Source organism: Carassius auratus, unplaced genomic scaffold (assembly GCF_003368295.1).
Source record: "Carassius auratus strain Wakin unplaced genomic scaffold, ASM336829v1 scaf_tig00214480, whole genome shotgun sequence".
Lineage (NCBI taxonomy): Eukaryota > Metazoa > Chordata > Actinopteri > Cypriniformes > Cyprinidae > Carassius > Carassius auratus.
In genome coordinates this window covers 383,171-401,037 of record NW_020527673.1, presented here as the reverse complement: position 1 = coordinate 401,037, position 17,867 = coordinate 383,171, and the positions used below count along the sequence as shown (strand labels likewise).

General features: G+C 37.5%; 1 protein-coding gene across 1 annotated transcript in view; it reads left to right on the top strand.

The window, feature by feature from the left end:
* ttyh3a (tweety family member 3a) overlaps positions 1–17,867 on the top strand; it is a 52,241-nt gene continuing 34,374 nt past the window's right edge. Inside the window, exons 1-2 of the mRNA XM_026257726.1 lie at positions 1–1,012; positions 14,421–14,590. Coding sequence (XP_026113511.1) covers positions 887–1,012; positions 14,421–14,590 — 296 coding nt within the window. The 5' untranslated portion in view covers positions 1–886. The remainder of the gene's footprint in view (positions 1,013–14,420; positions 14,591–17,867) is intronic.

Here is a 17,867-nt window from a genome sequence, read left to right as displayed (position 1 = left end):
CTAGATGTCAGCATTCTCAACAGTTGTGTCGTGGCCTGATAAGACTCCACTATCTCAGCGTGAGTTTGTTTCGGTGGCACCGGGCTTGTCGCTTGAATATTGCTTCACTCACTAACTCACACACACTGCATTAGAGTTCAGCTCATCGAGTTTTGTCGACGGGGAGGAGTCGCGTGGCGTCCACTAACCCACACACGGACATCTCGACTTCACAAATACCTTCCCCGGTCATTTAGGACTAATAAGGACAAAAGGACGGAAGAGTTCCACCGTGGGAATGACGGAGACACAGACAAACGCTTGGCACTAATCTCGGCCAATGACTGACACATAAAGCAAGGGAGATACATCTTATAACTGGCTGGCGCTGAGAGCAGCCTGGGGACTGAGGCTTGGCTCTCGAAAGGATTCAGCTCTGAATGCTCGCATATCTCAGGTTTTATTGTGTGCATGCGTGTAGTTTTAATGTAGCTATCCAAACAATAGACAGTCTGAAGAGGGGAAGTAGGAGCTTGTAATACACGCTTTTCTCGTGTTTGCCAGCCAGACGGTGGGCATAGGAAAACCGAAGTCCTGTTTTATACTACTGGACACTTCTGAAGCGGTTTAAATAATTAGCTCTTTACCGATCCACGTTGAATAATTAAACCCCTCGTTTTACTTAACAATTAGCTTTCGGTTTCTCTCCAAGGGACTTGTATGCGCTTGTTAGTCTATTTTAGCTCCATATCACCCCGGATGAAGGACGATAGATGTGCTTTTTCCAGGAAAGAGCAGCTTTATGTGTGACTTTATAGTCTCTAATGATATTGTTTAAGCACTGACAGAAGTTTTAAACCTCCTGCTTTAGTTTCTCTCGGCTCGGAGTGTTATTGTCATAAAGATTATGGCAGCCGTTGTGAATTACTCTCCTCCCTGGTGGGTTAACCTTCTTCACAGACTGCCTCACTTTAATCTGCAATTTGAACAAACCAGCAGTGATTTTCGACCCGAGGACTCCTCATACCAACAGGTAAGGCCATGTATTACAGTAATAATGCTACTGTTAGCAACATGTGTAGATGAAGTGCTGTTTAATATCTCACACACACACAGTGCTGTTATTCTGCATATAGGCACAGCTGTAGACAAGTAGTAGCAGCCATGCTGATATTCAGTATATAACATGTCAGCGGTTTGCTTGAATTAAGTTATTTAATTTGAGACATATATTGACCCAGTAAGTTCATGTATTTCTTCTCAACCAACTAAATTAGTTACAAAAGTAGCCAAAGCATCAAGAGTTGCTTGTCAGTTGTTGCCTTGCAAAGCTGGACTGGAGTATCCTATATGACTGGAACAAAACAATTTTCCTCCTTTTGGTCAAGGAGTTCTACAATCATTCCAGATTTTCCATTTTATTTCCGGAACAGTAGTGAACATTGCGTTCAAGTCATGTTGAAAAAGTTTTAATTTTGGGGACATTCCATATGCTTAATGTGGCTTAAAGGGATAGTTCACCCAAAAATTTTAATTCTGTCATGAATTGCATCACCCCTATGTCGTTCCAAACACGCAAGACCTTCATTCATCTTCAGAACACAAATTAAGACATTTTTGATGAAATCCGGGTGCTTTCTGACCTTGCATAGACAGCATCAGAACTACCACAGTCAAGGCCCAGAAAATTAGTAAGGACATCAAGCTATGATAATACTTTTTGTGTGCAAAGAAAACAATAATAATGACTTTATACAACAATTTCTTCTCTTCCTTTCTTGTCTTCCATGTCAGTATTCGATGCGCGTTCATTAAAGTTCCACAATGTGCAAAAACTATTCCTGTAGCTTCATAAAATATCTGATGAATAACTGATGTCACATGGACTATTTTAATGATGTCTGTACTACGTATCTGTGCCTTGAACTTGTTTCAGTTGCGTTGCTGTCTTTGCAGGGTCAGAAAGCTTTTTTTAAACATTTTTATGTTCTAAAACAACGACCAGCAGAAGACTTGGTTCTTGCCATAAACATTATCCACTAGGGCGGGGCAATAATTTGATAACGATAATAATCACTCATTTGAATCATGCCACACGGACGGTTTATCCACTCGGATCGAAGTTCAAACTGCCGTGTGGGACAAGCTTATTAGAGCAGATTGGTTTTTCTCGGTCGCACAAGCTTTAAACAGCTCTGTGAGATCCAGTGTGAAGTACTTGAATTCAGCGATAAACACAAATGAATCTGTGATTTAAACTAGTTTAAAGCCAAAATGAAGAAACACTGTGTGCAACGAGACAGTCAGAAGGCTTTTCAATCTACACATCGCCATCATTAACCATGGATTTACTGTAGTAACACTAGCTTCACCATGGTATTGTGGCAGAAATTTGGGATATTCACACTGTATTTTATTACAGGAGAAATGGTATATAATTGTAGTATGTGTTTGTTATGAAGCTATAGCATGTGCATTTATACTGAATGTTTTTAGACTACTGTTTTTCATACAAATAGGCTACCTGAAAACAGTTATATTTTTACCATGGTATTGAGCTACATGCGTGTTTTTAACTGTGTTTATCATGATTTAAATGTATGCTACTATGGGAGACCAATGCTTAATTAAAAAATGTATAAATAAAAACTTGATCAGAATCAATTTAACCATATAATTTTTACAGATGTTACTGATTTTGATAATGTACAAAAATTAACTTCTGCATCCTAACTCATTCTTCTATCAAATATGCATTTCTAAGAGACAAAAGGTGATTATTATTATTATTATTATTATTATTAATCAGGCAACCGAAACCCGTTTCTTGATTTGAAACAATATCACTCATTAGAACATGCAGAAACTAGGCAATTATTATTTTTTTATTTATAGGTATTTGTTGATGGTCTGATTTCTACAAATTTAACTTGGAACAAAAATCTGGCTTTCAACTTGAAAGAAAGATTTGACATTTATTGTGATAGTTCTTTATAGACGGTTTCAACGTCAACAACATAAACAAACGTTACTGAGCATGTGCGCTTTTGTGGCCCTGATTTAACTTCCGGTAGACTTCCAAATAGAATCAATAACAACAGCCAAGTCCCTCTAGAGTATAGCTGATATATATTGTGATAATATTTCTGGCCACATCGCCCAGTCCTATCCACTACTAAAGACAATGGCACTCTAATCCAAGTAGCAAAACGAGATTTTTACATAAATGTTTTCCACTTAGAAAACCATTATAATGAAAATGCTTAACATGGCTTAATGGGCTTAATGTTCTTAGCAATTGATATTAAAAGAACAAAATCAGCACACATTCGCAATAAAAAATGCTCTGTAGAACGTGCAAACATACTTTTGTAAATGCCAGCTGCCCTGGAGGACTGAAACCCATATACCTCTTTGTCTAAGGAGTTAAAGCACAAGAACAAACCGTTCATTTTAGTTCAATAGTTAGTAGGAGCTTATCTCTTAAAGTGATTATGCAGTGATTATATTTGTTTTATGTGCACATTTCTTTGTGCCATAAAATGGCAGTAACTATAATTCCATCATTATTATGAATTCATTATTGTTATTAAGCCTTGGATCTCTCCAATGCTGAACACACCCATGCGTGGCTAGTGAAGGTAGAAAGTAGGCTTCTGAGCACCCTTTCAACTACTTGGCTGTAGTCTTTCATCATAGAGACAACAGATGGCCTAAAGACAAGCCAGCAGTGCCATAAGCCTGGTGACAATACCTCTAATCAAAGCTCCTTAAATCAAGTTCTGCCTTCACTGTTGTTCGCTTTATGGAGTGTTGGGTCAAACCAGCTGGTAATTAGGAACACACATGTAAAGAAGTCGTAATTGTGCTTGACCATCACCATAAACCCAAGCAAATGGCAAGTTTTAAATGACAGATTTGGTTATTTGAATAAAATTGAGAATTCGTGTAGCACAATATAGTTCCAGAACTGTAGGAACATAATTATAATATTTTTTTGCACCTGTAATGGGGTTATTCGAGGTTGTCTGTGCACATATAATGATTTGATTGTCTTGTATATTGTCCGTGTATTGGATCAAGGTGCTTCCTTAGACAGTTTTACCTTTTGTTTATCGACTAAATATCACCCCAACACTATTTAATGAATTTCAACAAAATGTAATGCTGTATAAGTTCAAATGATGAGGAGAATCACTTATTTTTCTGCTAGAAGTTTAGAGGAACTATCAAGGCAAAAGTGAGTGGATTAATTTAGAAACAGCAGTCGCAAGCTTTAATGCTCATTGCCTGCTGGTCTTCTAGCATATAGTTGCTGGAAATCATGCAGGCACAGAGATGTAAAAGTTGCTGGAGAAAGCAGCTGAGATGGAGAGCAGAGGTGAAGGCAGAGAATTCAGTGCTTCTGGGTCATAAAGCCCAGGATAGATTGTCAGCTGTTTGAAAACGTTTTTCTGGGGATTTTCCGAAGCATCAGCACTGGAAGAATGTCTTAAAACAGCATGGCAGAAACAAGCTAAAGCACACGAGGAAGCAATTCTCTGTTTTTACAGTTGTGTTAAGGGTTCTAACTTCCTCTTGTCAGATGCCATTGACATCAGGTGCATATAGAATTACAGACAACTGTACTTGAAATGTCTAGATGCTCCTCTGCATGGTTGGAGGGGAAGGCCTGAGTCCAAAACAAGTTTTTACTAGTAATCGACCGATATATCACCACAGCATTTTTATTTGGCTTTTTTTATATATATATATCGGCATCAGCCGATAAACACATCAGCCAAGAAGAAAAAAACTTGAGTCGGGACTTCTATTTTGACGGCGCTGACACATTCTCCCTCTTGTTCGTCGTCGTTAACAGTTCTGTCTTATACGGACAGAAGTCCATCTAATAATCCGATAGAACAGTTAAACAAAGGAATTAATGTATACAAAAGGTATTATAATGATTGTTTTGGTTATTAGTAATAGGCAAGCATTATAATACTTTCTCGTTTGTCATCAGTATTAAGCAAATACGCATTTATATCATTTAAACACATCTTTGAATGACTAATGAACATTTAATATCAGAAATCTTGCAAACTAAGTTGAATCCAGCTGTGAGATCTTGTGAAGTGTTTGTGTGTCCAGCAGATTGCGTGTTCAAATTATGCTGTGTTTTATGCATTTGCCCACTACCTTATTCATGTAATTTTCTCTGTGTGCTGTATGTAAAATGTGTTTTACTCTGGCTTTATTTAAAAAAATATAATAATAATTGGATTCCCAATGTACACAAACTTCCCAGAATATGGTGTGCCCTATAGGTTACAGTGTTTACTTCCATTTTAATTATATTTTTATTAAATATTTATTTATTTTTGAAAAATACAATGTATGTTTATTTTACACATTTATTATTATAATCCATTGTCAAATGATTTAACATTTCTTAAATATTACAATTTGTACAAAAAATGCTTTCCAACCTCGACATTGAGTGTCAAAAAAAACAATATTGGTTGCACACTACTCTGAAGATTGAAGTAATGGCTGCTAAAATATCAGCTTTGCTTTTACAGGAAAAAATATATATTAAACATATTCAAACAGAAAACGTATTTTAAATTTTATTTCACAATAGTACTGTTTTTGCTGTATTTTGATCAAATACATTCTGCCTGACTGGTCATTTATGTCAGTCATACTGCCATTTCCAATTTAAATGGACACAGTCAGGATATGGTAACAAAAGTTTGCTTTATCATTTGCTAAATTATTCCAATTTTATCATTACATCAATTATAATAATTCACCAGGTAAAATCTAGGTTAGGGTATCAGGCTACAGGGTAATAACAGGGTAATCATGCAATAGAACAACAAGTATACTTCACCGCTCTTGTTTACTAGACATAAGCCTTGGTAATTAGATCACCTTAGCTAACACACGCTTCTGAGCAGTCAGTCTGTCCTCAAAACCAGGGATTGTTCATGACAGTCGACCAGCTGATGCATAGAAAGATGAAAATATCAAGACCCCTGTGTTTTGCATGTCTCTACTAGAAATCGTTTCAAAATGGTTGAATTCAAGACCTCTGCGTTGAATCTGGAGAACATGTCCATTACGTCACTGCTGCTTTACATTTCTGTGTGATGGAGAAATTATTTCCAAAAATCAAGACAACCCAGTCCCTGCGGGGAAATGCTAAAGCGATCTAATATTAGAAGCATGATTAAGCCTCATGCTGTATAGCCTGTGAAAACCACTTATCCACAATCTACAATGTCCACTATTCACAGTGGCGCGTCAAGAAAAATGAATCTTTTGTGAGGTCTTCTGAATCTTTCACTGAGACAGTTCAGAAATAGACATTGAGGGTTGTGCCGACTTGTAACAGACCTGTGGACATTTATGAACAGACACATACTGATGATAAACGAATAAACCAAGACTTTCTTCACTGATGACTATTCACATTAAGTAGCAGATGATGAACCATGAACCTCTTTTCTAGTCAATGTCACCAATAGACTAAACCGTTGTTGGATGATTAGACAGCCATCACGACCCATTGCTAATATGTGACCCTGGACAACAAAACCAGTCATATGGGTTTTTTTAAATCGGGATTTTTTTTTTTGTAGGTTGTCCAAATGAAGTCCTTAGCAATGCATATTACTAATAAAAAATAAGTTTTTATATATCTACGGTAGGAACTTTACAAAATATCTTCGTGGAACATGATTTTTATCTAATATATTAATGATTTGTGGCATAAAAGAAAAATCTATAATTTTGACCCATAGAATGTATTGTTAGATATTGCTACAAATATACCCCAGTGACTTTAGAACTAGTTTTGTGCTCCATGTGTGTAAAAATTATGTATACAACTTGAAAGGGCCACTGAAATAGCTTAAATGAATCAGTCATAACTAGCCGAAGTCCAACTCAACCCCAAAACCATTCACTGCAACAATGGGAAACGTGAGGCAGGATCTCATCTGAGACATATGAAGTGTGAATGATGATGATGACGATGGCTGATATGACATCTCAGGATGAGGAAATGTGTTACTTGGTGCCAGCACCATCTGGGAGAATGGCCAGTAAGCACTCTTGAAATGATTAATCAGTGCTTAAATAGCCTCATTTACCAAGAATGGCAGATCTTGCCAGAACTGCATAGCTGACAACCTCTGATAATGTGTTTGGAGAACGTGATTAACAGCCTTTGCGTCCATGAGATCATCTCAGTGTACTGGCAGAAAGCTGTGGCTTTATATAAATACACAACGCAACTGAATAATCAGCCCTAGTAGAAAATGGCAGAAGAAACGAGAGGTTTGCATGTCTACTAAATCCATCTACTTTCTTGGTTTCAAACAAGAAAAACGAGTTGCAAACAAGAAGAAACATCACATTAGCCAGTGTGGGGCGTTACTGCCAAAAACAGCATTAAACGTTGTATCTACTTCCTGTAGCTCAGAGTGCTTGCAATGCCAAGGTCATAGTTTTGACTCTCAGGGAATCCATTAATTGAAAAAACGTGTACTTTAAATACACTTCAAGTCGCTTTGGATAAAAGCACCTGATAATGCATTAAAGTCTACTTAAATCTAACACAATCTACACGTTTTCAACAGACTTCCCACCAGTTAAAGATATGAAATACAGCTGGCATTTGCCAACTCGGAGTGCTTGTGTTTTCCTGTGAGAACTTGTGCCAAGGAGGTCACCGCAATTACCGAGATTTCAATCCTGCCATGTTTCTCCTATTGCTGCTAACAGGAAAAGACCCAGACTCAGCTTTTCTAAACAGACGGTGATCTACAGCAGATTATCTCAATGGATCGGCTCTTTCCATACGCTGATTCAGGACGCGGCGTAGCGAGAGACCCCTTTGAGCGATAGCACTGCCCAAGAACAACAGCAGCATTTCAAACAAGATCACTGCGCTGAAGTGCTGCTGGCTGTAGGCCATCCGAATGGTATTTGCTAAAAATGCACCACCCTTTATCCTGTCATGTTTCAGAGAAAGGAAGTTTTAGCCAAACATGGAATCTCACTGTGCTCCACTTAGCAATGACAAACAAGCTATGCCATTTACTGTTTAGTTTATTTAAAACAATTTAAATTAAAATATAAAAATCTGCATGAAATTACACTAGGAAAAAATGGAGTAGAATCTATTTTTCAGAATGAAAGTTGTTTTAAAGAAATGGTATTTTCAAGTTTGAAAAATCTGCACCAAAACAATCAACCGTTGAGTTGTTATTCAGCTTTATCAAGTGACTGAATTGTTTGTCGGCTTAATTCTCATTTTAGAGCCATGCATCTATGAAAGGGCTTGATTCTCTGATAGGAGACTGTGGTTCTTTGAATGAATGTGGCACAGCAATCAAACACACAAGCCGTTTCATTCAGTCTGGCAGAGACTGAAGCACAAGACCATCTAAACAACCCAGGAAAAGAGTCTAGAATAGATCAGCCTGAAGCTTTTGAGCGAATGTTGCTGCTTCAGGAAACGACACGAGAAAATGTCACACCTGCCACAGGAAATAACACACTTTTTTTTGCATCCAAAATAGAAATTCAAACTACAGGTTTAAAATCTAGACCAATTAGTTTCCAAAAAAAGCATCATGTGTGTGGGGTGGTATGGTGGTGGGTAACAGAAACCATGAAAAGGTGCAGGTGTTTATTCCTGATTCAGTTCATGCAGCCATATGTGAACATGACAATCACTCTCAGATTGTTTTGCAAGAGAATGTAAAAAATAACGACACGACTTGTGATCTATTGACATTATAAACAAAAGTAAACATGCTTGAGATATTTAAATCAGTTTTGACCTAGTGCAGTGACAGTATAAAAACCAGTCTCCCTTTTTATTAAAATAAATAAATCTTATATAACTGCCTTTAATAGGAAATATATATATATATATATATATATATATATAATAAAAAAACAAGCAAGCATCTCAAAGACCGAGATATATAGCTTATAGCTTAAAATGTACATGTTGATATACCAAAGCATTTAATTTTCCTCAGGGAGCCTCCACTTTATCATGGAAAAAAGCTGAGGTTCTTTTCATTTGCAGTTGGAGCAGCAAGGGGCCAAATCTGGGTCAGAGATTTCTTTGGCAAAGCAACAGTAATCTGGGGAGGAGTTTGCAACACTTTCAGAGAGGATGTCAAAAGCATTTCAGCCTTTGAAGGCAGAATGGGTGGCAATAGACCTTCCCACACACATGCACAGGAAGTCAGTAGTTAACACCTACAGTAGATGTAAACTGTAAAAGAATCAGCCACGCAGATCAGATTTGGAGTCAAGTGAAAGCCGAGACATTCATATTGCAAACAGGGTTGTGTTTACACCGCTCTCTGAACGGCTCCTTCACAAATCCTTCATAACCAGCTGACCACGTGCTGAATGTATTGGCAATGTGCCACTATGAGAGACAGCTTGTGTTTCCTGCCAGGCCTGATGACAGGACGGCCTCGTCCGTCTGTATCTCACCATACAAACATGCTGACAAAACAGATTATCAGCATCCCCGCTCCCACTTCCTGTGCGCCCAACGACATCCCTGAGAACGACACGCTAAAATGACTCCACAAACACCAGCACTACAATTAGCAAAAATTGAAATGTTCTGGCGCTCTCCCCATGACGTGAAGAGGCCAGTCACAAATTTCTCCAACCTCCCCCACAACCAGCCTGGGGAGTGGGTGTGGGAGTGGGAAAGCAACTAGGGTTTTGTTTTTCAAATTGCACTTCAAGCCGTGCTTAAACCCACATTCCCACAAACAAGAAGACCGGAACTAGTAAGGCAAATGAACAACACTACAGTGATGTTTTTGATAAAGACCCCATGAAAATAACTTCAGCTAAATCCGCTTAGAAAGCTAAAGGAAACACATGGTTTAGCATGGTTTGATAAAGACTAAATATGAAAATACAATCTCCTTTTAAGTCAATATCAGATTACTCCAAGTAAGGTTTGCGAATGTCATATCCATTCCTAATGCCGAAAAAAGATATCCCAAATAACATAATTCAGGTTAATTAACTCATGGTAGACAACCCAGTGGTGACACACTCAAGTTAGCCTTGTGTGCCTTCCTCATCCGCTGGCAGGTCTGTCCTCACCCAAACAAACTCAGAGATCCAGTCTCATCCATCATCCCGTTGACTGGTCCTCCCCTTCACAGCTTGGCTTTTATCCACAGAGATTTGTCAGAAGCACTGCCCAAATTCCCACAGTCCTGGCCTTTGTAAACACGGGACATGCTTTTCTCAATGCAATACTCATTGATAGCCAATGAGAAGTGTTTAGGGATGGGAAAGGGTGAAGTTCAATATCAGAGATTGGTTCAGTCCACTTGAGTTCACAGATGGAATGCTGGTCCTACACATTTCAGAGTTATCAGCAAATATGAAAGATATTTAAAGTATATCATTATAAGTCGATATGCTGGATGTTTAATTGTGCCTATAATGCCTATTCATTTAATTAATGCTATTAATTTAGCTTAATTAATACTTATACTTTGATAACACTTTCAAATGCAATATTTAGCAAATCTCAGAATTAATATCAATTTTTCGTGCCGTACACATTGGAATGTTGTGATGCTTTTGTTTATTAGTTTTAATCTTAATTTAATCTATTAATATTATTTGGTGTACACTACCATTCAAAATGTAGGGTCAGTAAGACAATAAATGTTAGAAAAAGAAGGAATCCTGAAAAATAAATAAATAATAATATATTGAGCAGCACAATTGTTTTCAACATTGATAATAATAAATGTAAAACCGAGCAAATCAACATATTAGAATGATTTCGCAAGGATAATGTGACTGACTGGAGTAATGATGCAAAAATTTCCTTTACGATCACATTAATTATATTTTAAATTACATTAAAATATATGAAACACTTATTTTAATTGTAATATTTTGTTATATTAATGTTTTTGCTGTAGATAGTTTTATACAAACAGAAGCTGCATTGGTGACCTTAAGAGACTACTTTCACATTTGTAATAATAATAATAATAATAATCTTACAGACCATAAACTTCTGAATGGTATCATTCCTGATCTGTAGGATAAACAAATATGTCTGGTTAAAATATTATAAAAAAAAAAAAAAGACATTTCACAGACACACACACTACTTTAAGGGCAGTAAGTCCTGTGCTAAAGGTAAACTCATTACCCAAACACAAGTACGTGCATTAGCTGGGAAACGGATCAACGTTCGCGACGAAAAAATATGTGCAAACTGTAATGAAGCAGAGATAAGTTAGTTCCTCACTTTCTGCGCTGACGCAGAGATCATTTGCTTGCTTCAGTGAAAGTATAACGTGCCTAGCGTTTTCGACTCGTACATTACACGTCACGCGCTGATGTCACGTGTCGTTACGGGATCTTCAAGGGCTGTGTGTGAAAGCACGCACATATACCGGGTCATCACTGGCAGTGTGAAAGTGCCAAATCTAGCGACCAGGGAACAATTGCAGGAACACTTTACCTGTGTATTTGCCGGAATGGCAGTGTGAAAGGGGCTTCAGTCTGCTGAGCAACATTAATAACCTGTCATCTCTCTCAATGCTACAAGCAGCCCAACAACTGAATATTTGGGCAGCTGCATCAATAAATAATGAATTTGAGCTAAAGGCAAAGCTGCCTTTGTTCTCCTTTTAATGGAAACAGACCATCAAAAGCGGAAATTAAAAGTAGGACAAAGTTCACAGATAAGCTCATCAAGGAAACCCCAACTGGGACATCAGGAGTGAGCTTAACCTCTAACTAGTGGCCAAACGAGGTGACATATTTACTTAATTCCAATCCTGTGAACAAGTGCCATTCAATGCACACCAGGTGTCTTCTCTCTCTCTCTCTCTCTCTCTCTCTCTCCCCCATCTTCAGCTGTGCAGTTTATCATTCACTATGTGCGCTTTGACTCCAAGACAAATGCTACATAGAACAGGCTGCTAATACAATCCGCTCAAGCATCCTGTGCATTTTATCTTACTTTGTATAATAAATGTAGAAAATCAAAATATTTTTTCTTCAAAATTTCAGACATAAAGGGATAATATTATGAGTGTGGGTACCATGTCTGAGAAATCTGATATTCTGATGTTCTTCAATAATTTTGCTGGATACACATACACACTTCAGAAGATCTCACAGCTGGATTCTAAGTTTGCAAGATTTGTGATATTAAATGTTCATTAGTCATTCAAAGATTTGTTTAAATTATATAAATGCATATTTGCTTAATGCTGATGACAAATGAGGAAGTATTATAATGCTTGCCTATTACTAATAAAAAATAAGCGTTATAATACCTTTTGTATACATTAATTCCTTTGTTTAACCGTTCTATCTGATTATTAGATGGACTTCTATCCGTATAAGACAGAACTGTTAATGACGACGACGAACAAGAGGGAGAATGTGAACACTGTGTCAGCGCCGTCATAATAGAAGTCCCGACTCAAATACATCGGCCAAGCTGAAAAAATCGGCCGATGATCCTTCAGCAATCCACTACTTCACAAACATGAAACAAATGTTAATATACAGCTGTATTGATTGATATCTTGTTTATTTGTTAACAATTGCATCGAACAAACTTAACTCACTGTCACAATTGTCAGTCCATTCTTTAGACCGTGTCAGTAGATCACAAGTGGTGTTATTAGTGTAAGCCTAATAAGCCCAAAGAATTATCTTGGGTCAAACAATCAGGCTTTATGTTTTAAAGTAAATGCGTTGAGCAATGATGCCCTTTTAGCATTACAGTCTGTGCTTTTAAGACCTGTTCTCTTTTCCAGTCTGACTCGCTGGGCCCTTTTGAACCAGCACAATAGTTTTCCTGGCTCTCCTGTGATCACACACTGGGAGCTTGACGGACAGCTTGGCACGGGTTGAAAGCCGTATGGAAACTGTGATTTGGGAGATTTGAAATGCTTACATGCGAAGAGGGGTTTAGTGAGTCCATGCAGATTAACTGATTGAATACCAGGCCAAACCCATCATGGGTGTCTCCGTTTGAACGATTCCCTGCTATTCGGCCGGGACAAGAATTGGGTCTGTTTTTGAGGAATGTGAGTGCAGACGATCTTAAAGTGCGTAATCCCTGTGTGGTTGTCACAACAAGATTGCCAGAGTGAAGTGTGTCTTAACCGAGAATAGCTCTGACCTCATTATGCATAAAACTTCCCCTGCAGGTTACTTGTCAAGTGAGTTGTAGTGGGAAACTCAGTTTAGATTGACCTATGCATAGTTTTCAATTTTAATAAAAGGGGAAGTGTTATGAGATGCCTTTGATTTTTCTTAGTCATATTTTGAATTAAAAAGAGTCATTGTCAGGAAATGAACAGTAAATTAGGTCATTTATATGTTGCCACATGTTATTGTTGTTGTTGTTGTTGTTGTTGTTTTTCATTTATGACCGCTAATATCAAGGTAGAACATTTAAATTAAATTAAAGAAGAAGTAGAAGCACAGGTTTTGTATTTTTGTGGGGACTAATTGATAGTAGGCCTCATTGATCTGAACTTATGCACTTCAGGATTTGGGTAAAAAAACAAATTAACAATCAATTAATCAACAATAGCAACAACAACAACAACAACCAAAAAACATTATTTGTAGATTATTTTTGCAATATTCATTTAATAAATAAGTTCTGATCAAAAAGAAATACAAACTCTGTGCTAACTAAAAGAATTAGAGATGCACCGATTGCAATTTTTTCGGCTGATTCAGATTTTCCTTTTTTTTTTTTTTTTTTTTTTTACAGATTTTTGCAGATTACATTTTTTTATTTTATAAGCGCTTTAATTGACAGCATATACAAACCTAAATCTATTTTTATTCAACACAAGGTTGAAGTTGTGAAAACACAAGTAAAGAGTCAGTAATAAAATAAGAACAAAAAAAAATAGCACTAATGCAGAAGAAGAAAAGAGAGTTTTAAAACTAAGTTTTCAGGTTAAGTAAGTTTATATTCATGTAAGAAATACTACAGAAATAATAATGTAATAATTGTAAATTTTTGTCAAATTTAATTTTAGTAGTCTTTGTACAAAATTAAATACAAATGAATGTTTACTCGTAAAGTTAGCCACTCATTTTGGTATTTGTGGCTCACAAACAGTTTGAGAGACTGAGCTCGGGGAGCCAGTGATTTGTTGTAGAGACTAATATAAAGTCTTTCAATGTATACTCTATTTGGTTCTCGAAATGATCACTAGAAAGTTTCATCTTTGTCCAATGTGTAGGCTATTTCTCTCCAGATGTTATAACCAAAAAATTGTGGGCATCTCTTAATATTCAGAACCAGAGAAAGCCATAATGATAATGTCTTAAATAGCTGATTATTTGGATGGCTCATGTTTTCTTCTCTTGTATCTCTTGTGCAGTCTATCCTGCTGCTGGGCAGTGTAGCTCTGGCATGCTTGGCCTTGGACCTCCTCTTCCTCGTCATCTACTCCTGCTGGCTGTGCTGCCGCCGTAAGAAGAGCGACGAGCAGCCAAACGCAGACTGCTGCTGCACCGCCTGGTGCGTCATCATTGCCACCCTCGTCTGCAGGTGAGTCTGAATGCATTCTTCCTCATATCAGCGGCTCGTTCAAGCAGAAGATGACAACTGTTGTCAGAGTCTCCAGAGAGATGCTTTTATCAAACGATCCCAGCTGGAAAAACTTCATTCTGTCTGTTAGAGTGAAAAGGGAGGTGTATTATCTGAAGGGCTGCAGGGTTTAATTTCTGGAAGGGAACTCATTTCTGTACTAATCTCTGTAGTTCATTTGGAGCTCTCTCTGGGGTTTGATATGGCTGCAGGCATGGGGTTATTTTTACCTGTTGCCCCAAAACTCCTCAGTGGCAACTAATGTAAGGATTATCCAAAATGGAAATGTTCATTGTATGAAAATGAAAGTTCACCAGGACAGAAACAAATTGGCAGTAGGGCAGTACTGAAATGCTTAGCCAATACTTACTGTTTTTAGTGTGTTACTTTGGTGGTTGTTTCAACCTGTCGCACTCATTGGCTTCAAGAGAAGATATTTTGAGAAATATAAACCGTTTTGCCAGCCAAACAGTTTTGTTTACAATAGACAATGAGAAATTTCTCAAAATATCTTCCTTTGTTTCACACAAGTAAGGAATTTATAAAGGGTTGGAAGGGCATGATTATCAATAAATTACTGAATTTTTCATTTTTACATTAACTACCCTTTTAAGGTATTAGCAGTGCCCAGGTTTTGTTGATCAGTCTATCTGGTAAAGAAGTAAGTCAATGGTAAGAAGGTTTATAAGATGAGTGCTTTTGATGAAGAATTGATCACTGGAATTGCCAGAGTTTGCCAGATTCTTAATGGCATCAGAGTTTGAGTAGAAAGTGAACTAGACATCCATGAGACATTTAGTTTCTTATTCGGGCAGCTGAACTTGAACCAGATTGCTTAGCGGGATTCTCTTCAGACTGTTGCTCTGCCATGACGGAACCACAGATAAAACCGTGAGTTTGTTTGAGTTTTGGGCAGTTGACGTAACCAGTGTTGCAGCTTAACACCGGTAACACAGTGTACTGTATACTAACTTTCGCAGCAAGTCTGCGTTGGGAAGTGATGAATGTGGAAAAACAAAACACCAGTCATGAATTAGAAGTACAAAACAAGGTTTTGTAAGGAAAAATGACAGGATTTCGATACGGAGGTGCGACAGTTAGCAGAAGCTAGATATTGTGGTTTCTAAAGTTTTAAACATGAATTTTTTTTTTTTCACAAACACTTCACTTGGCTTCAGAAGGCATTTATTAACTCCACGGAGCCATGTGGAGCACTTTTTACTATGGATAAATGCATTTTATTGGACTTCAAAATCTTGACCACCATTTACTGCCATTATAATGCTTGTAAGAGCCAGGGCAATTTTTTTTTATATAACTACGATTGTATTCGCCTAAAAGAAGAAAGTCATATACACCAAGTATGGCTTAAATGGTGACCAAATTGTATTATTATTTTTAAGATTATTTTTATTTTGGGGGCAAACTATCCCTGTAAAGGGTTTTCTTTTTTTTAAATAAAGCTTTTGTCCAATTATGACTACTTGGCATTCTTTGGTGCAACGCCAAAATCTTGATTTTGATTATTTCCACTCTTCATGATCATGTCATTTGGATCTCGTAGTGAAATGCATTGCAGTTTGAAAAGAATTGAACATTCAATGCAAATTGATAAAGCACATTTGACTACTTGAGAATCAACTCTTGGTCCTTCTACACACAAGTCTTGGATTGCTTGAATTAATCACTGGATGGCTATTGATTGGTTTGTGAAATTTGCTGAGGTGAAACATTGACCGTTTAATTCCTGGTGTGTTATAATGTCGATGATGACAAAGTGCTGAGCTGCAGAATAAAGTGGGCTTGTGCTTGAGAAAGTCATTACTTCAGACACAACCTTCTGTCCGGTGATGTTGCTCTAATGCATGCAATCACAAAGAGTGTTTCTGCTGTCCTTCACTCTAGGTTTCCTTCATTGTCTTCAGAACCAACCGTAGAGTTATTTTTTATTTTTTAAGTGCATTATAGTCCATTAACATTCAAGATGTCAAGATGTCTCTGTGAGTGAATGGAAACCAGTGGAAGGATTCATAAATAAACAGATTGAATAAGTAAAGCTGGCTTTTGTTATGATGATGTTTGACGCACAATGTGAATGAAAAGAATTCGGTGGGAAAGTTGAGGCTCCGCTATTGTCCGGTCTGACATCCTGCCTCAAATAAACACTGTTGCTATGGCAGCGTCTTTCCCGGCAATTATGGTTTTTGCCATTACAGCCATCGTCAAGGACTCACAAAAAGACCACCACCTTTTTCCACTACCACCCCCCACATCTCATGACCGATCCTCCTGTTTTTTCCATGTTAACGTGCGCTCGCTCTTCAGGGAGTCCGTCCGTGATCGTGTCCGCATGAGAGAGGGCCTGCTGTGTGGTTTTTGTGAGTTTCTGTTCTTCAGTGTATGTTGATGACAGGTGTGAACTTTATGGTCACTATGAGTTACACACCAAGCAGTAAATCCTGTCTTCAGTACAGTTCAGTTTTTTCCCCAGCTCGGAAGTTGTAAAGAGCTCAAAGACGAGGCGAAAAAAGCCTTCTCCTATAAGGCACCATGGAAGCAGACTTGACCCTAATAAATACTTCATAAATATGCTGGTCTTATTTAGATTATACATCAGTGCAAGTTTACAAAAATATATAATATAAAGAAAATGTGAATCAATAACAGAAAGTAAATTACATCTGCTGTAGACCAACATGGTTGATGATTATTTATTTCTCTTTGGTCTGTTTTGGTTTACTTCTTTTTAGTTTGATTTGTTATGATTTGGTAATAGTTTGCTTTTTTTTTTTTTTTTTTTTAGTTTGTTTTTGTTTTAGTTTGTTTTCTTTGCTTTTTGTTTTTGTTATTTGTTTTAGTTTCTTTAGTTTTTGTTTGATTTTAGTCTTATGATCTTGTGAGGAAAGCGATTCCATGTGGACCTACTTGTTTATTAATCCATGAAGAGATAGTCTCACAAATCCGTACTCTCTGTCAGTCTCGCACTCGGTTCACTCTTTTGCTAAATCAGTGACTAAAACTCTTCTCTCCGTTTTTCTCGGTCTCATGCTTTCTGCTGTGAGTTTGCACGTTGAGCAAGCGTCTTCCCTTCTGTGAAAGTTTATCAGTGCACATCTGGTCCTGTGTGGAAGTGGAAATATGGAGAACACTCTCTTTGACATGTTCTCAGGCTCCCTGCTGATTCCTCCCTGTGGGGAGGAAGATGAGCCCATTTTCAACACAAACACCATTAATAATC